This window comes from Procambarus clarkii, chromosome 57 (genome assembly GCF_040958095.1).
Source record: "Procambarus clarkii isolate CNS0578487 chromosome 57, FALCON_Pclarkii_2.0, whole genome shotgun sequence".
Lineage (NCBI taxonomy): Eukaryota > Metazoa > Arthropoda > Malacostraca > Decapoda > Cambaridae > Procambarus > Procambarus clarkii.
This window is the reverse complement of record NC_091206.1, coordinates 19423356-19444957: the sequence shown is the minus strand read 5'-3', so window position 1 is coordinate 19444957 and position 21602 is coordinate 19423356. Positions and strand designations below refer to the sequence as shown.

The 21602-nt window shown below is 38.4% G+C and overlaps 1 protein-coding gene across 1 annotated transcript in view; it reads right to left on the bottom strand.

Moving 5' to 3' along the window:
* Window positions 1–7607: 7607 nt before the first annotated feature.
* The window catches only part of LOC138353369 (uncharacterized protein DDB_G0290587-like), an 87939-nt gene continuing 73944 nt past the window's right edge, over window positions 7608–21602 (bottom strand). Inside the window, exon 2 of the mRNA XM_069306370.1 lies at window positions 7608–7817. Within this exon, the coding sequence (XP_069162471.1) occupies window positions 7608–7817 (210 nt within the window). The remainder of the gene's footprint in view (window positions 7818–21602) is intronic.

Here is a 21602-nt window from a genome sequence, read left to right as displayed (position 1 = left end):
GAATATTGATGAGGATGAAGTACAATAGCGCATTAATTATTGAAAATAATAGTCCATTATTTTGAAACCGCGAGGAAATGTACATTGTATATTTCTTCATGTTTTCAAAAATAGTGAGCTATTATTTTCAGAGAATATTGATGTATCACGTTGCCAGAGAAAAGAAACAGAGATGATAACAGAAACAAAGGATTTGGTTATCTAAGTTCATGCCATGGGAATTGAGGACTGTGACAGCCTTTGGCCAAAATCAAGACATAATGAAATCTCCGTCAGTCAATAATCTTGGACCTGTCACCTGCCTGGCCGGGGTGAAGATAGCACCATGGTTTTAGATGACTTTCTTTTCCTTAATGATGAGTCTTCGTGTCGGTCTATTTTAGAATATAAGTTTTTTTTCTAGTTACGAGTAATGTAGTGAAGCTCTTAACTGTCCCTGTAGTATGAACAGATCACGATAAGGGCTTTTTATTTTTTTATTTTTTTTAAGACCGATACTATCATATAATGAAGTAACAGGTTGGAGCCAGGTACTCTCTCTCTCTCTCTCTCTCTCTCTCTCTACTCTCACATCAGTATACACAATGTCAAGTTAATCATTGGATGAAAACTCCAAAGTTGGGATTGCCTACTGTGGTCGAGATGGAAGAACACGATTATCGAAGGGTGGTCTTGTCAAGTAGGGAGGTTACCAACCCAAGAGGCAACAGGGTGGAGGGAGGCCTACCTGAGAGGTAACAGGGGGGGGGGGGGTCTACCTTAGGAAAGGGAGGCTCCGGGTAGCGGGAACCTGCACCCTTCAGCGACACGAGAAGCTGCGATTAAAACTTTTCTTGTTACTTTAAAGAGGGATCGGCTTATTTCCTTGTGTCATTTATAGCGACGTTCCCAAGTTTATCTGAAGGCCGGAACCTCCTCTATCACACTGCCAATTAGGGGGACTCGGCGTTGCTCTACTTCTGAAAAGGTTTTAATACTTTCGGAGGGAGAAAAGTCCTTAGGAAATGGAAGTGATTCGTCTTTTCCAATTGAAAAGTTTCCAATATAAAAAAACATAATTTAGTAGTCCATGGGGGAATATATATATATATATATATATATATATATATATATATATATATATATATATATATATATATATATATATATATATATATATATATATATATGTCGTACCTAGTAGCCAGAACGCACTTTTTGGCCTACTATGCAAGGCCCGATTTGCCTAATAAGCCAAGTTTTCCTGAATTAATATATTTTCTCAAATTTTTTTCTTATGAATTGATAAACCTACCCATTTCATTATGTATGAGGTAAATTTTTTTTATTGCTGTTAAAATTAACGTTGATATATGACCGAACCTAACCAACCCTACCTAACCTAACCTAAGCTATCTTTATAGGTTAGGTTAGGTTAGGTAGCCGAAAAAAGTTCGGTTAGGTTAGGTTAGGTAGGTTAGGTAGTCGAAAAACAATTAATTCATGAAAACTTGGCTTATTAGGCAAATCGGGCCTTGCATAGTAGGCTGAGAAGTGCGTTCTGGCTACTAGGTACGACATATATATATATATATATATATATATATATATATATATATATATATATATATATATATATATATATATATATATATATATATATATATATATATATATATATATATATATATATATATATAACTGAAACATCCACCCGCATGATGAGATTGCAAAGACGAGTGCTGTACCACTACACTACCTATGTATTCAACCCCATGCCCGACTGCATTCTGGTTATGTGGTCAATTATTTCATATAGTTCAGGTTTAAGCCACAGAACATGAAATATTTCATGTTCTGTAGCTTAAACCTGGACTATATGATATAGTTGACCACATAACCAGAATGCACTCGGGCATGAGGTGGAATGAGTTAATAAAGACTTTCCCATGCTTTGTAGGTTCGTGGTATAGTGGTACAGAACTCGGCTTTGCATCACGCGTGTGGAGGTTCAAGTCCGGGCAAGGGCATTTGGAAGCTTCAAGTATTATATATATATATATATATATATATATATATATATATATATATATATATATATATATATATATATATATATATATATATATATATATATATATATATATATATATATATATATATATATATATATATATATAGCAAATGATCCACGGTAATACGTATGCACACATCCAAATTTCACGTGCTTGGCCTGCACTAAATTTATTTTGAAATTCACTATCATTTAACGTGTTTAGTGTAGGTGTTTGGTGCAAGTTACAAAGGTTTGAAATATATTACTGACCATAAATGAATATAAAAAAAATTATATTCTGTAGTATATAAATTCAGAATGTTTCAACGAAGATTAATGTGAAAGATGGTGACCCGAAAGGTCACAAAATATGAGGGAAGAGAGAGGGAGGGAGGAAACTATCAGGGGGAAAGCGCCAAACCATTACGACAATATAGCCTTAAAAGTGGTCAGGATAAGGATTTAGGATTTGAAAATGAAATTGAAGTTGAATTAAGTTTATTGAGGTAAAATACACACAAAGGGTTGAGGTAGCTCAAGCTATTCTCACCCTGTTCAGTACAACGTGTCTGATTTGGGATGGGACGGGGGAAAGGAATGGTATTGATCCCTACTTGAACCACATTAAACAAAGGCTACAGAGAGAGGATGATTAACGAACTAATATATTTTCGTTAATTTCTTCGCGACATAACAATAGTAATTGTATGTAGCTATTTATCATTACAGAAGTAAAAAATAAAAATGTATATTCTACTCTAATTCTCAGGATGAGACCCTCTTAATGCTATACACTGAGAATGAATTAAGCACACAAGACCGTCAATTACATATACATACAGTGCACATGTAATTCTTTGAACAAACTTGATTGTCATATTAATCAGAATTATGTTTCAGTTATAACCCTATTATTAACATCCATATTGACAAAATTAATATACAATTTTGCCTAATCGAAGTAATTTAATTACGTTCAACTACAATTCGATTGTTGATTGTACAATACGGTAAGTCTAAATTATTTTAGTTTCACATTGAATAATGTAGAGTTCAAGTTAATCACCTGCTTGCCCTGAATTTACAAGCTGAATATTCTGGTAGTGGCTCAGCCTCACTAACTTCCAGGATGTGCCTTTAGCCAAAACGAATTCATGCAACAACTAAATCACATTCATTCAGGTTCGATCCTGCTTCAACATCTATCACTCCGAAAATCTGATTCTGTGACTCGAATGCCCACTGAACAAAAATATCACTGTAACAACACATTATAACTGCTTTAAGGATTTTCCACATTTTGCTTTTATCCCATTTTAATTGCATTATTATAAGCCTTGTTTCGAGCTTTTCATGGAAATATAAAGACTCACCAGGTTCACTGACCTCTGCACGATCACAACAGAATCATTATATGCGCTTTTATCTTCTTCTCTAAGACTATGTGCTCAGAGAAGAAGATCTTATTTACTTGTGTACTGGCGGAGGTAATATATCTATCTGTCAATCTATCTATCTATCTATCTATCTATCTATCTATCTATCTATCTATCTATCTATCTATCTATCTATCTATCTATCTATCTATCTATCTATCTATCATATATATATATATATATATTTATATATATATATATATATATATATATATATATATATATATATATATATATATATATATATATATATATATATATATATATATATATATATATATATATATATATATATATTAGTATATTTTGGTAGCAGTCTTTCCTGTAGACATATATTATTAAATATGACCGAAAAAGTAAGATTAATAATTCTAACACGAATTTTCTCAATCCTTCGTACATTATGCTTCACTGTTGGAGGTAAATAAAAAATCACTTCTCCAAAATTCATTTTTATTTCTAGTCTGACGCGACACGGGCGCGTTTCGTAAAACTTATTACATTTTCAAAGACTTCACAAATACACAACTGATTAGAACTTGCGTTTCCCTGATTTTATATCTACATTTGAGTGAGGTGGGAAGGGTGATGTGGCATTACATTTGAGTGAGGTGGGAAGGATGATGTGGCATTAACACAAGACAGAACACTAGAGGATATTAATAGGGTATTAAAAGTATCAACACAAGACAGAACACGAAAAAATGGGTATTGAATAGAAGTGTTTGTAGAAAGCCTATTGGTCCATATTTCTTGATGCTTCTATATTGGAGCGGAGTCTTGAGGTGGGTAGAATATAGTGGTGCAATAATTGGCTGTTGATTGCTGGTGTTGACTTCTTGATGTGTAGTGCCTCGCAAACGTCAAGCCGCCTGCTGTCGCTGTATCTATCGATGATTTCTGTGTTGTTTACTAGGATTTCTCTGGCGATGGTTTGGTTATGGGAAGAGATCTCTTCCCATAACCAAACCATCGCCAGAGAAATCCTAGTAAACAACACAGAAATCATCGATAGATACAGCGACAGCAGGCGGCTTGACGTTTGCGAGGCACTACACATCAAGAAGTCAACACCAGCAATCAACAGCCAATTATTGCACCACTATATTCTACCCACCTCAAGACTCCGCTCCAATATAGAAGCATCAAGAAATATGGACCAATAGGCTTTCTACAAACACTTCTATTCAATACCCATTTTTTCGTGTTCTGTCTTGTGTTGATACTTTTAATACCCTATTAATATCCTCTAGTGTTCTGTCTTGTGTTAATGCCACATCATCCTTCCCACCTCACTCAAATGTAATGCCACATCACCCTTCCCACCTCACTCAAATGTAGATATAAAATCAGGGAAACGCAAGTTCTAATCAGTTGTGTATTTGTGAAGTCTTTGAAAATGTAATAAGTTTTACGAAACGCGCCCGTGTCGCGTCAGACTAGAAATAAAAATGAATTTTGGAGAAGTGATTTTTTATTTACCTCCAACAGTGAAGCATAATGTACGAAGGATTGAGAAAATTCGTGTTAGAATTATTAATCTTACTTTTTCGGTCATATTTAATAATATATATATATATATATATATACGGAAAAACTACATGTGAAAAATAGAGAATACTTAACGCGTTTTCCGCTAATTCGCCTTCATCAGAGCAAAGTAGAATGAAGAAGTAGAGTAGAATGTAGAATAAATGTAGAATAAATGTAGAATGAATGTCACTATTTTTCACATGAGATTTTTCTGCATACTTGGATCAGTGTTTTTGTGTTCATTGTTGCGCATATATATATATATATATATATATATATATATATATATGAAGAGAGAGAGAGAGAGAGAGAGAGAGAGAGAGAGAGAGAGAGAGAGAGAGAGAGAGAGAGAGAGAGAGAGAGAGAGAGAGAGAGAGAGAGAGAGAGAGAGAGAGAGAGAGAGAGAGAGAGAGAGAGAGAGAGAGAGAGAGAGAGAGAGAGAGAGAGAGAGAGAGAGAGAGAGAGAGAGAGAGAGAGAGAGAGAGAGAGAGAGAGAGAGAGAGAGAGAGAGAGAGAGAGAGAGAGAGAGAGAGAGAGAGAGAGAGAGAGAGAGAGAGAGAGAGAGAGAGAGAGAGAGAGAGAGAGAGAGAGAGAGAGAGAGAGAGAGAGAGAGAGAGAGAGAGAGAGAGAGAGAGAGAGAGAGAGAGAGAGAGAGACACAGACAGACAGACAGACCGACAGACAGACAGACAGACAGACAAACAGACAGACAGACAGACAGACAGACAGACAGACAGACAGACAGACAGACATACAGAGAGGACAGATAGAAGTACAACAAATGACAAAGAATATAATATAAAACTTAGGCTGTTTATACCTTACCATTCAATTCACCAAAACAAGTTTACTCTCCCCTGCTGTTGACTCCACGATATTAAGGTATTTTATTTCTACTTACAGGAAAGCATTTGTGACTGGTAACGACCATAATACTCTTTCCAAAAATTGGTTTAATGCTGAAATTCATATTTAATGAAGCAGAGAATATAACAATGCTGTATTTTGGTATGATTCAGGAATGGCTGGAAAAGGGGCGTGGAAGTTAGTGGAGAGGAGGGAAAATAGGGGTAGGTAGGTGGGTGGAACTCTTGGTGGGATGTGGGGGAAGATGAGTTAGAGAGGAGGGAAGGTTATATACTAACCTAACAGTGTTGACACTATTGTGTAGGCAGGTATAGCTCTCAGAAACCTTGCCTCCTAGTATTATTCTTTTTGTTTTTAATTTTCATGACGTTTTGGGCACTTTGCAGCATTTGGCACTGAAGGTATGAGTGGAGGAGGCTTGCACGACGTCTCTGCCTCCCACTTGTTGACCACCAGCACAAGGTACCAGTATTTGGGGAAGGAATATAGGGGACAGAGCAGAGGAAGGAGAACATGGAACTGAAGCCAGGTGGGTGGTGTCCGGGGCAGGCCGTCAATGAAGAGGGGAGAGTTTAGCGTAGCTGCTAGAATACTTAAAAGGATTCACACTGAAATCACAATAGCGTAATGCATCATATGAACAAATCCACAAGAGCCGTGATGAGGGTTTGAATTGCGTAAAACCCTGGTTTGTGTCTCTGAGAGACTGCAGGATCCGCGGGAGGTCAGTGGAACTCCCGGTTGCAAACCTTTTGACTATGTCGTGGCACAGTCGATTAAGGCGCGTCTGGGATTCTCTCGGACGTAGGTTCGAACCCTCATCACGGCCCATGAGGATTTGGAGAAAGGTCTAGTACTGGTGGGCCCTTGTGGATTTGTCAGATGAACGGATAGGTTGGAAAAGCAGCATTCGGATGAAATGGTGTGAAAGTGGAATGTAGGATAGTGACGTAGGAATGGTGTATATGGGGAAGGGAGGGAATGAACAGGAGAGTTGGCAACAGACATGATACTGGTGATAGGATTAAAATACAATAGGTAAATTTCAGGGCGGATTTAATTGACCGTTTTAAGCATAGCAAAAATTATTTATCTCCTAATTTAAAGCGCGAAAGGAAGAAAATAAAAACATATAAATTAAAATATCAGTAAAAATTCAACTAGTTATAATAAAATACTTCAAATTACAATATTAAAAGCGGTAACTAATATATTTATAAAGCTACAGATTCTTAAAAGTAGTAATAAATACATAACTTATAACACCAAAGAGAGCAAGCTTTAATCCAACTCCAACAAAACGGAAAATTAGTTTCTAAATATATGGTTCAAATGATATATATATATATATATATATATATATATATATATATATATATATATATATATATATATATATATATATATATATATATATATATATATATAAATATATATATATATATATATATATATATATATATATATATATATATATATATATATATATATATATATATATATATATAGAGAGAGAGAGAGAGAGAGAGAGAGAGGACTTAAGTCCTCCTCTATATATATAGAGGACTTAAGGAAAGTATTAAATCAATTTACATGCACTTACATGAAATATATGACAAGATAAAAATATATATTAATGAAGGAAAAGTTAGTTCTCTCTCTCTCTCGCTTGCTCCAAAATCCTCAGTTGCCAGGTCGCACCAGGATCAAGTTTTCAAAATCCATTTAAAATTAGACTAGTCCCACGAGGTGTCGGTGAGGGTGGTGGTGGTGATGGTGGTTGTGGTGGTAGTGGTGACGGTGGTGGTGGTGACGGTGATGGTAGGGGTGATGGCCGTGGTGGTAGTGGTTGTGCTGGTAGTGGTAATAGTGATGGTGGTTGTGGTGGTGGTGGTGGTAGTAGTTGTGGTGTTAGTTATTGTGACAGTAGTGGTGGCAGCGGATACCTAACAGTACTTGCCTGATAGGGATTACAAAGAAATGATATCTATCTCTTAAAGTTTCTCACATTGGGAATGTTGCAAGTATTGTGATTTATTTAAACATTTCTGATGCACAAACTTACTGGCGTATCTGAGCTTAAAGTTGTAAATGGAGGCTTCACTACTTCTTTTCAGGCATCAGGACAAATCCCCGCAGCGCTCCACTTTGAAGGGTTCCCCATTCAGACTCGTCTCCATTTAATGTTAACACTATTTCTTTTGAAATAACCAAACCCTTAGCAGTATCTTCCCCATATCTTCCTCCCTGTTAATAACGTGTTTCTAGATCTACCTTTCTAATAGATTTCCCTCGAGTTCCTTTATCACAGATTTTGCTAAAGTCTAGATATTGCATATCGCATTTCTTCCCACTATGAATTATTTGAAATAAGCAGGCTTTAATAGATCCATGTTGTGCACACTTTATTAGATCATGTTTTTTCAAGATGTAAACAAATGGCTTCAGATGCAGGCGATGAGTCACAATAACGTGGCTAAAGTAAGTTGACCAGACCACACACTGGAAGGTGAAGGGACGACGACATTTCGGTTTCAGTAAAACATCATCAAAATGGCTTCAGATATTAATGATTCTAGTATTTGTCACACTATAGATGGTAAGGAAACTGGCCACAGGTTCAAGTCAAGTGCTCACTCTTTCTTCTTAAAAATCGGCACCAAATTAGCAATCATCCTCGATTCCAGTACTCTGATACACTGTAATGATTTATTAAACATGCAAGGGCTCACTATCTTCATCTTTACAGTGTTTAGGAAGAACAGCAAATCATCTTTTTGGGGTGATTTTCTGGGAATTAATTTGGCTATTTCAAATCTTCTTCCCTGGCAACCACTAAACTTGTCCCCTTGTCCACTTTACCACCTGTTTAGGTTTGTTCAGCTGCAGGTCAAATAAAAGCACCTCTATATAAATTATCGAGACAAAGGAGTTATTTAGAATACAGCAATCGTTACTTTGTAATCAGTTCCCAGAATTAACTTTTTTTTAAATTGCCCTGTCTTCCCCCTAAATTTCATTTCACAATTCTGAATAATTCCCTAAAGATTTGTCACACCCAATTACATCTCTCCCCTCTCACTGGAGAAGTAATACATCAGTTCTCTGCCCCTCTCACTGGAGAAGTAATACATCATCTCTTTCCCCCTCTCACTGGAGAAGAAATACATCATCTCTCCGCCCTCTTACTGGAGAAAAAATACATCATCTCTCTGCCCTCTCACTGGAGAAGTAATACATCAGTTCTCTGCCCTCTCACTGGAGAAATAATACATCATCTCTCTCCCCCTCTCACTGGAGAAGATATACATCATCTCTCTGAACTCTCACTGGAGAAGTAATACATCATCTCTCTGCCCTCTCACTGGAGAAGTAATACATCATCTCTTTCCCCCTCTCACTGGAGAAATAATACATCATCTCTCTCCCCCTCTCACTGGAGAAGAAATACATCATCTCTGCCCTCTCACTGGAGAAGTACCACATCACACCCTCTTCAGTGCCACTTAACATGTCTACAATCTACGCATGTTCTCTTTGTGTAAAATGTTCATCCCATTCAACTTTATCGAGACCCATGAGCACTGTGATCGTCTCTCTAAAGTGCTCAAGAGAGCTGAAGTTCTTAAAATTACGGGCGCTTCAGTTCCTTAATCTGTCCTCCGCAGCTCAGTGGTCTCAGCTCTGGGACCAGTCTTGAGTTACGTCGCTGTGTTTTGTCTTCTTTTGTGATTGTTGGAGCAGCGAGTCTGTGAAGCTTACTCTAGGCTTATAGTTAGTCGTGTAAACTGTAAACAGAGCGTGGTAAATGCGTGGTAAACAGCGCATTGAAACCATGATTGTCTACATTCCTAAAGCCAATACCCAGCTGATGCTATTGCGATATGTGAGCGAATGCATTTGTGTGCAATTTCGGTGTTTTTTATGATTTGTTTTGTTTTGCAATATTTACGTTACCCGACCATTGTATTTTTTACGTTCTGCTTCGTGACCTAAATTACTCCCTCCCCTCCAAACAAGCACCAACAGCAACCCTTTAAATACTTCCATTGTCCTCGTTTCATTCATTCCTCTTCATCTTGTTCTATCATCAACCAGTCAGACGGAAGGTCTGGGGGTGGAGACAAGGCATACTAAAGATGGAAAGGAGAGGGAAAGCGGGCTAGTTGTGTGTGTGTGTGTGTGTGTGTTGGGAAAGAGGGGACGATATGAGTTTTCACACCATATGACAGCTTTCTGGATGGCTGTTGGCTGACTTGCTGGTCTACTATTGACTTGTCAGGCTTATTGGATGACTGACAGGTATTGCACTGGCTTGGTATGCTGGCTGGTAGTTACTGGGCTGATCGGTTAGTTCACTGGTTGCTAAATAGCTGGTTGATTGAATGACCTATGTGGCGTTCTGGTTTGTGTGGATTTACCAAGTTGGGCAGTACAGTAATGCTGATGTGAAGGGCCATCTGGCTGGCATGCTGTCTGGCATAATAATAGCCTGAATGACTATAAGGTTGAGTGGGCTGGCATGCCACTGACTGACTGATTGGTGAATGAGGTACAATAATGAAACTTTTAGTGATCACATAGTGAAGTTAATTCCATTTTAAGAGCACCAGGCAAGACGCAACTCTGCAAACTTGAACCGCTTAATTCGTCCTCCGCACCTCATCAAACACAGATGTAGGCAAAAGCCCGAGGCTGTCTTAGACGAAAGCCTGAGACTGTCTTTAGCGGTGATAGCTGGAGGGTGTGAGAGCGTATAGTCTCCGGCCCCAGGATTTCACAAAAGATGAGAATGAAATTTCGCGGAATAGACTGATTGGCTGGGATTATAAATATTGATTAGGTAAACATAAGGGCCAGAAGGAAACAGACTGAAATGGAAGCAGCTTCCACGGAAATAAAATTATCGCCATTTGGATGTTGGTGGTTATTTTCTGACGCATGAATGATTTAATTTTAATTGTAAAATTTTTATCTTCCAGTGAAATTTGGGAGAAATTACTGTATACAATTACATTTTTTTAATTACCAAATAATTAATTTATTATTACTGATACATTTGAATTAACTAAAACCTAATGAAAGGTGTCATAGGATGCTATTGAAGAGATAATATACACAAATACACAATAATTATTAAGAAATTATACAATATATTGAAGAAACCGGCATTTCTTCCACACCTTCATCCGATTATGAACTTTTCCACTGCGTCTCCTAAAACTCTCTTTTCCATTCCCTTCCCTCATCTACAGCCCCACTTCCTTCATCCACACCATCCACATCCTTCCTTCACCCACACCCTCTTCCCTCACCAAACTCCTCTTCACGCTCTCTCCTCTCCCACAACTCATCCACACCCGCCACACACTAACAATCCATCCACACATACAACCCACACTCACAACACTTTCTGTGGTTGAGTGTTCAATAAACCCTTGAACTACATGTTTAACACTTCTCTAACCCTGTCCATGGAGGACAGAAGAAAATGTATATATGCTGGTTAGCATTGTAAATGTGTGGCCACGTCTGTGGTAGGAAAAATAAACATCCATACCCTCCCCACACTCACAATCCATCCACAAACACACACACAACTCACACTCACAACACATCCACACCCTCCCATCACTCACAATCCATCCAGACACTATCCCACAACACATCCATACCCTAAACTTTCAATGAATCTACACCCTTCCCAATCGAACAATCATTCAACACCCTCCCTATACCTACAAACATTCCACACCTTTCCCCATCTTCACCCTCCTTTTACCAGCTTCAACTGCCAATTCTCAGAGTATTAAACAACTGCCTTGAGAAAAGTATTGAAGGAGGCCGGGGTCTCTAACGTCCAGCCCGCTCCCTCTGGTAATAATTCCCTGTTGAAACTCTAAATCGAGGATTGTCGAAGCCTCGAACCGCAGATCACACAATCAACACCCTGCAGCTCTACCAACTGAGCCGCCAGTCGGCCCAACCGGTCATACACACTCTTTTTCCCGAAAAAACTAACTCTAAGACCAACACGGGAAGGAAAAGCAGAAAAACATATGCTCACACACAGTGAACAGAGATAGAGAAGACTCGCAGAAGAGAGAGAGAAAAGCCGTAAAAAGCACACACGTACCTAGAGCGGAGAAGAAAAAAAAGAAAGACGAAAATACAGAAACAAAAACGAGATATTATGTAAATGATGAGCCGCCAGTTGCATATCTTGAAGAGCAATTGAATGAAGCCCTTTGAATGCAACTGTCGTTGCTGCATGACTCGTCCAATTACATTGCCTATTGAGATATAAGGCTTCTCTCTCTTTCTCTCTGTCTCTGTCTCTGTCTCTGTCTCTGTCTCTCTCTCTCTCTCTCTCTCTCTCTCTCTCTCTCTCTCTCTCTCTCTTTATATATATATATATATATATATATATATATATATATATATATATATATATATATATATATATATATATATATATATATATATATATATATATATATATATATATATATATATTGTGACGGTAAAGCGTTGGTGTTCGGCTGTTTCAAAAGCTAGGGGCAGGACCTCGTCACATTAAAGAAAAAAAAAGAGAAAAAGCTGGAACTTTCGTCTGTGGTAAGGTAATGGGAAGATACACAAAACACAAGCAAATTTAACAATGAAATTTTAATTACGTTAGAAAAACAAGACATGAATAAAATTATAAAAATAAGCATAAAATATAACAGAGAAGTCAACAAACAAAATAATAAGAATAATCACTGGCAAATGAAAAGTTACGTTAAGACAAGTGAGTAATAGCAAAATAAATAATAATGATGATGCCGGAATATTGGCTTCGAGCTGCCACCTCCCTTAGTACACGAAAGCCAAGGCTTAGTCTACCATTGAGAGATGTCAACTGCAAGGAGCACTGGAATATTCTGACGACTCTGGGCCACAGCAGCCCAGACATCAACTTGTGGCGGAGGGTGGAGGGCAGGTGCGACGGGACACCAGCCAATCAGCGACAGGCAGGCAATGGACAAGCAGTTTGCCGGTTACGGTGGCGGTGGCGAGCAGGTGTGCCGGTGTGCTGGATACGTTTTGCTCTCTGGGCAAAACGTTTTGGAGATACTTGCTGGATATATCTTCTATATTATCTGTTGTTGTAACGTACTTTGGAGGGAAGAGCAGGCTCAATCTCTCTTGAAAGAGATTATCGTCACAATATATATATATATATATATATATATATATATATATATATATATATATATATATATATATATATATTTGTCACCTTTCCTTTCCTTTTCACTCTTTGTTTATCTTTCTTTTTTTATGTATCGTCATCTCTTTTTCTCTCTCAAAAATTATGGAGAGAGAGTTGAAGGAAAGGTAATGTGTGGAATAGACAAAATAATTGTGTGAGAACAATTATTAATTTTTTATTTATTTTTTTAATTTAATGACATATTACACTCGTTGAAATGTATTCAAAAGTGTGCAAGCCAGAATTTATATTTTTATGTGATGTCAACTACAGTAACTCGGAAATTCAATATAATTATATTAAATAATATTGTACCAAAACCATTTATAACAGATTTAAAAATGAGTGTATATATTTGTTTAGATCGGCTTGATGATGACATTATAATTATATATCACTATTTATTATTTTCCATTGTTATCACTTTGTTATGATTTTTAATATGTTCAATATGCATTTCGTCATGAGCATGAACCAAATATTAATTTTTCCGGTAGCTTTCCCTGTAGCCAATCAGCGAGAAGAACAGTGTAGGAGGCCACGCCCACCCTTTAGCCAAAACGAGGTACTCGACTCCATGGTCCAAAAACCACTCGCTCTCCTTTTCATAATTGCTAGACCAACCTTGAGGGAATTTCCGACGTAGAAGTGGAACCATTTTTACTGGATTTTTTTTTTATTTTTTGTATTTTTTGCTTTCCAATCATAAACCGACCGCAAGGATACAGGGTAAAAAAAATGATAGGAAAAATATTAAATTCAGGGAAAGAGGATCGGGGTAAAATCCTGATAGAAAAGGAGAGAGATAGGCATTGGTTGCTTGTGTGTGTGTGTGTGTGTGTGTGTGTGTGTGTGTGTGTGTGTGTGTGTGTGTGTGTGTGTGTGTGTGTGTATGTGTGTGTACTCACCTAATTGTGCTTGCGGGGGTTGAGCTCTTGCTCTTTGGTCCCGCCTCTCAACCGTCAATCAACAGGTGTACAGGTCTTCCTGAGCCTATTGGGCTCTATCATATCTACACTTGATACTGTGTGTGGAGTCAGCCTCCACCACATTACTTCCTAATGCATTCCATTTGTCAACCACTCTGACACTAAAAAAGAAAGAGTGTGTGTGTGCGCGTGTGTGTACTCGTCTAGTTGTGCTTGTGGGGGTTGAGCTCTGGCACTTCGGTCCCCGCCTCTCAACTGTCACTCAATTGATGACGTGTGTGCGCACGTTAATCTCTCTTTTTCTATTTTAATTTTCTCCATTCTTCTATTCATTATCTGTGTCAGTATTTGTAACACACACACACACACACAAACACACACACATACACATACACACCATACTCCAGACTCCATTCGCAGTTACAAAAGTAAATATGATAGAGCCCAGTATGCTCAAAAATCTGTACACTAGTTGATTAACATTTGAAAGGCGGGACTAAAGAGTCAAAGCTGAACCCCTGCAAGCCCAAATTAGGTGAGTACACGCACACACTCACACATTTCAGGGGGATTCCCGGCATTCCACGGATCTCTCCGTCTACTAAAATCTATCCTTCCACCTGTCTATTTATCTACTCATCCATATATCCATTTATCCATCCGTCTATTCATTTACCTATCCTTCTATCGATTTATATATCCATTCCTCCATCTATCTAACTATTTGTACATCTTTCCATATATCTATATCTATACATATATTTATCCATCCGTACCTTCGTCTATCCCCTTGTCCTCCTTCCAATCTTTCTCTTCCCATATTCTCTACCTTCCCGGGCAAGACGGTAGAGCGACGGTCTCGCGTCATGCAGGTCGGCGTTCAATCCAAGAGCTTGCAAGTTCAAGTATGTTTATTGAGATAAGCAAGAAATACATCTCAAAGGGATAGAGTAGCTTAGGCTATTTCTACCCCCCTTGCCCCCCCCCTAAGACCTTGCAAGTGGTTGGGCACCATTCCTTCCCCCCCCCTCGTCCCATCCCTAATCCTTATCCTGACCCCTTCCACGTGCTATTTAGTCGTAATGGCTTGACTCTTCCGCTGCTCTCGCCATTATTTCAGAAAATATAATAAAAAGCATTGAAAGAACTGCAAGATCTAAGAAATACATATTTCATTAATACATTTAGGTACATCTGTATTTGTGCAGCTTCTCTAGACTATATGAAGGGAAGTATAGAATGTATGTTAAAGGTACCTAAAGCTGTGGAATTACTTTAGTAACCCTCGTGTTCACGATGATATCCTCATATTGTACCCAAAATTTGCCAGTGCAGAATACTGATCACATCACTGTATTAGGTGATGGGGATGTTCAGTATCACGTAGCTATGTTTTGACACACTGTATAACCCGTCATATTGTCTAGGGGTAATATGTACAAATGCAGATGTACCTAAATTTGCTAATAATAAAAAAATATTCGAGAACTTGCTACGTGATGCTAAACATCTATATCACGCAGGATGGTCCGGAATACAGGTTTTCAACATGAAGTCTAAGGCTGAAGTAAAGTTGTATGGTGGTTTAAAGGGGTATTTTGTGTAAATTTGTTAATTTTTATTTTGGCGTAAAATGATATGGCCAAAAACGTATATAAATAATTATACTTGAGAGCAGAGTCATTTGGTATTGCGAAAATTCGTGGGGAAGACGTGAGTACAGTTTCACTTGGAAGTTTCACGCCAATCCGGACTCATCCGTATTGGATAATTACCATATTAAACACACCATATTAAACTTACCATATTACGCATGCATTGGCGTCTCATATCAGCTAGGTATAACCACATTTTGGATGTGTATATGTTATTTTACCAGCAACATGAACTCAAAGAACTTCCTGTGCAGAGAGCATCCCAATAAATATTTATCCCCAGTTCCTCCTGAAGCACAGAGGGAAATACCCAGCCGAGTCAACTTTATAGGCCATAAATTGAGGGTGGCTCAGGAGAGAATTGAACTCTTCTCTTTATATCAATTGAAAACCATTTCGCTGGCTGGGAAATTTATCACCTCTCTGCCCTTAATACAGAGGAAGAGCCAGCGAAGTAATTTGGCGTTGGGCGATGAGAATAAATCGTACGGTCAAGGCTACAAGAGAGAGAGAGAGAGAGAGAGAGAGAGAGAGAGAGAGAGAGAGAGAGAGAGAGAGAGAGAGAGAGAGAGAGAGAGAGAGAGAGAGAGAGAGAGAGAGAGAGAGAGAGAGTGTGAGAGAGAGAGAGAGAGAGAGAGAGAGAGAGAGAGAGAGAGAGAGAGAGAGAGAGAGAGAGAGAGAGAGAGAGAGAGAGAGAGAGAGAGAGAGAGAGAGAGAGAGAGAGAGAGAGAGAGAGAGAAAAAAAAAAAAAAGAGAGAAAGAGAGAGAAGACTGAGAGGGTAATGAGTAATATCCCTCGAAACATATTGCTGGTACATTAAAACTGACTAGAGTAAGAAAAAACATTAACAACGAATTAGTAATAAAACTTTGTATTAGTAGAAAAAGTAGTCATTCAGCAAGCCATGCAGTATTGGCGAGTGAGTTTAAAGTGCAAAAAGAGCAACACACTTAGCTGGATGTATATGGTGCTCATTAAGGACAAGAAAAAAATAACAAATGAGTTGTCTAAAAGTGAATGAGCCATTTGAGATGAATGATTTTGTCTATCAGAGCAACGACCGAGAGTTGTCCTCAAAGAATAAATGATTCGATCATAAAGAACGAGTTGTAAATAACGACAAAAAATGAAAGTGTAGTTCAGAGTCAATTATCTCTCTTAACTCTCGACCGCGCCATTGAACCATTGCAGAAAAAAAGGCAAAAATTATTCTCTAGCAGGATCCAGTATTCAGAGTTCTAATGTTTGGAAGCTTTAACTCACACTTTAACTCTTTAACTTGAGCCCCGTCACAAACGAAGCAGTAATCAAAAACACTAATTCAAGTCTTGTACCTATTTATTTGGCTAAAGCTGCATCTTTTCAGAGCAGCAACCTTACAGAGCAGCATTCTTTCAGAGCGGCATCTTTTCAGAATTGAATCCTCTCAGAGCTGATACCTGCATAATGTAGTGTCGTGGATTCACCTGCCTATGGCTATGCAAGACTACCAGATGGTAATTTTTGTGTATTTTTAACACATCGGTAAAGCTAGGAGCCTTTAACGTATCTTTTAGTTTTAGCGGCCTGTCCATTTCAGTGGTATTTGAAATGGACAGGTGATAAACAGAGAAATAGAGTTCTCTCTTTCACACTGTCTTTTTTCCTTTTCGAATCTCACCTTCGTAAAAGTTGTAATCACATACTGCAAATAAAAATATATATATATATTGCCTACGTAACCTAAATGCTTAAACAAAACCTACCCAAAGGCAAACCATACACAAAATAATATTTTTATAATAAATAATTTACATATAAGAAAAAGTGCAATTTTTATTTACAAATAAACGTTAAAATTGGTGAATTAATGTCGCTCACTGTTTCAGTCTCTTTGTTCCTGCCTTTCTGTTTGTAGTTATTTTCACCTCTACATTACTCCCCTTCCAAATTTCTCTCCCCCTAATTCTCTTAGATCTGAAACAGACACTGTAGAGAACGCGAGGAGTGTAGGTATCATGGACTGCGTTCCTGTTTACAGACTCAGTATATTGCAACATATCTCCGTGTTGGCCCCGGGTCTGTTGTCTGTGCCAACACACACACAACATCCTCGTCTCCTCCACAGGCCGCTCATTTGCTCCATGTCCTTGCTAGAGAGACAAGCTCGCGTTCAGCCATTAAGTTTTTCTCAGATTAAAGCCAGTGTTTCTGTGATTATAAGAAATTGATAACTCTAGCGGCAATAATTATCATAATATGCCAGTAGAAAACATCGAAATAGAATCCAGCAGTTATCATATTACGAGTTAAAATTGATGGAAATCTGTACTTCACAACACTTGCGAATGTTGTCTGAAATGCAAGGGGGAAACTAGCTTGTTTGCTGAGAGTAACGCATCACTTAAATGGGGAAGACTGATTAACTCACTATGATTTGCAAATGAGATCTACAGCGAAGTACTCCCACTAATTTGTGGTTCTTGTCTATACACATGCCTAAAGTTGTTAGGCAAAATTCAAGACAGTTTAGAGAAGAAATGTTATTGTGTGTGTATTCTAAGTTCTTAAAATGCACACCCCACGTTTTGCAACTCTTTAGTCCTTCCTTTAAGAATAAACTGCATAAACAAGAGGTGCAACGTGGGAACAGCTTTATGTTTACCTGCACGAACAGAGCAATTTCGAAGCTCTTATCGCTTGCGAAACGCAAACTTAGCAAACTCAGTACAGCAACAACCTGGTGAGCAAAACATAGGTTGTCACGTTACTGTGTACGTTTAGGGGTGATCCTGGACGGCATGGGTTCGAATCCTGGCCGGGTCAATTTGAGTTCTTAGTGATCTATGGCTTGCGTGTTCCTGCAGCTTTCTCACACACACAATTTGTGTGTGTGAGAAGGACATAATTTGTTAATAATCGAATAATAATAATTTTATAAACGAGATCAATGCTTGTTAAAATAATGCACTTTTAATATTAAAGTTCGTAATTAAAAATGATAAACATATAATAAACATATATAATCATATAACATTAATACCAAAAATATAGGTAATAACATAAAATGTAAATGTACCTCGTTGTACATTAATATGAATAACAATGAATAAAGAATTAAATATTATTTTGATATTACTTTTACCAATATACGTTCATTTGTAGGCCTAGTGGCGTACAAGCTACCATTCTGAGTCTTCACAACATTAAATCTACGACTGTGAAGCCTTAAGAAACTCCAGTTGCTTCAGAGAACATAAGTCAATAAGGTCTTTATTCGAATAATTGTTCTAATTAGAATTCAAATTTTCTTTGCTAGTTAGATAACGTTAGTTGTTCTCTGTTTACGAGTCTGAACAAAAGTTCTTCAATTACTGGTTATCAGTTTCAGAACGTTATGTTATTCATTATTTGCAGTTTGAGAAGTTCTTCAGTTATTCTTTTCGTCTCTGAGCAATAGACTCAAAATGAACGTTTCGAGAACATTTTTTGTTTCTTTAAAGTTAAGGGAGTTACCTCTTTTTCCTTTTGGCAGTTAAGAGACTTCTACATATTCATGAAAATTTCGAGGCTCTGCCTTGGATCCTGTCATTTCCTGGAAAATGACATTTGTGGTCTTATGAATAAAGTTGGAAGTCAAAATATTGCCAAAGTTTACCAGGGCCTAACCTATGCAAAGTCGAAATTTGCTTTACAAAAATCGAAAGTTACAAGAGAAATGCAAAGCATCAATGATCATTTATATGTTTTAACATATTTATATGTTTGTATTTCCAAGTTAACTGTCGTCTGTCAGTCTATAGTACATATGGGTATGAATTATGACCTTTGTGTTAAAGCAATGATTGTCGCTGCGGCTTTGCTGAATTTGGGTACATATTAAAATTGGGCCCTCCAAAAAAAAAACCCAGGTCGTAAACTAAAATTCCAAACCAAAACCACATGCAAAGAGCAACAAGCATTATAACAATATAAAAGTCATCAGAAGAAATCACGCGAGGCTAGACCACAGATGAGGGTATGATGGAAGAGGTGAGAGGAGGATAACAGGGGGAGAGAATGGGGCAGGATAGCAGGGGAAGAGAAGGGGAGTAGGATAGCTGGGGAAGAAAAGGGGAGGTTAGGATGGCAGAGATGAAGGGATGTCAAGGGTGTAGGAAACTGAGTTGGGGAGTGAGAAAATTCGGGTGGAAAGAGGAAATAAAGTAGTGAAGGGGGAGGGGAGGGGAGGGGAACGCAAGCACCCGCCCACCAGAACACACCCACCAGTCCGCCCAAATCATCCCACCCACCCACCTGAAGACCGAGAACCCACCCACCTGAAGACCAAAAACCCACCCAGGCGCCCACCCACCCACCAGACATAACTGTAACAAGACGAATCCAGCGGCCTGCTGTAATATTGAAGTTCGGAGAGACTCGATTTTCACCGCGACACGCAGGCAAGAATCGCTAACAAGAGAGCCGAGCGGGACTTTGGGAAAATACTTTTTTGAAGAGGGGAGGGGAAGAGAATGGAAATGGGGAGGCGGAGGGGAGGGAAAAAGTAGGGAGAAGGGATAGGGATGGGGAGAGAGAAGGGATGGGGAAGCGAAGGAAGGGGGGGAGTGGATGAGAAGAGCGTTGGGAACGATGTACTTTTTTGGAACAGTTTAAGGGGGTGAGATGGACTGGAATTTTAGATTCAGAAAATATTCATGAGGTTCAAGAGGAGGAGGACGAAGATGAAGGGAAGGGGGAAGGGGAGTGGAAAGAGGAAGGGGAAAGAGGAGGGAGGGGAGGTAAAGAGGGATGGAAAAGGCTAGAGGGAGGTAAACAGGGGTGTGAAAGAGGAATGGGGGGAAAGAACGGGAAGTAGTTATGATTGTATAGAGCTTAGATGATGTTGGGATAAAACATTTTGAGTGACATCAGACCTTTGGAAAATATTTATCATGAGACTCGGTTGGTTTATGCAGAATTAGCTGCTAGCATGAGAGGCTTCCAGGCCCTTTGCAGACCTTTGTATCCTTACATCTCTCTCTCCAGATTTATCTTCATCCATCTGCCTCCAACCAACACCACCTCTCTATGTGCCTCTGTAACCCTTTCCACTACCGCCCACAAGATGGGTATGGGGTGCATAATAAATGAACTAACCTTAACCTTAACCCCACACTACAATGCAACTACGTATAGCGGCAGACACTCTCACAATAACGTGGCAGAAAATTAGGCACCCAACTCACACACATGAAATTGATGAATGATATTTTTGCTCTATTGCTTCATGTCTAATGTTTTCTATCCTTGCCACCCAAACGCCCACCCATCCTTTCTAAACAGAGAGATTCGTCTCGCTAAATCCGAGAGATCCGGCTCTCTAAATAGTCTGGCTGCTATCAGTTTCAAAGATCTAATTTCCCTCTCCCTTTTCCTGGATGCACATGTTTCCAACTCTGTTTTTGACTTCTCTTTTCTTATCTTTCGTGATCCTATGCACAGTTCAATTCTTTTCCAACAATGTTCCTTCTGTTATGAAAAGAGTTTTCGTTTCCCTCTTCCACCGGGTACTACACATCAGTGACCCTCAGTTTCCTGATTCTGAAATTCCTTCTCTGTACTAGTATTTATCTCGCCTTTGTTAGTCTTTAAATTTTACCAATTGCTTAACCGTGTTTTCAACTCCAGAAACATTGTGCTGTACCATCCCGTTATATCTGACCTGAACAACTCTCACTAATACCCTTTTGTCCTCTTCATATAAATTAATCTTTTGGCAAACCTGCACACTGTGTGGTATTCTGGTTCACATTGTTCCTCCTGGACTTTGGTACTGTTGGTGTTTATTCTGTTTTCTGTTCCTCTTTTCCTTTCTAATACTTTGCTTAAACTATAACCGTATTCTTATGAAGAACACCAAAGAAGCG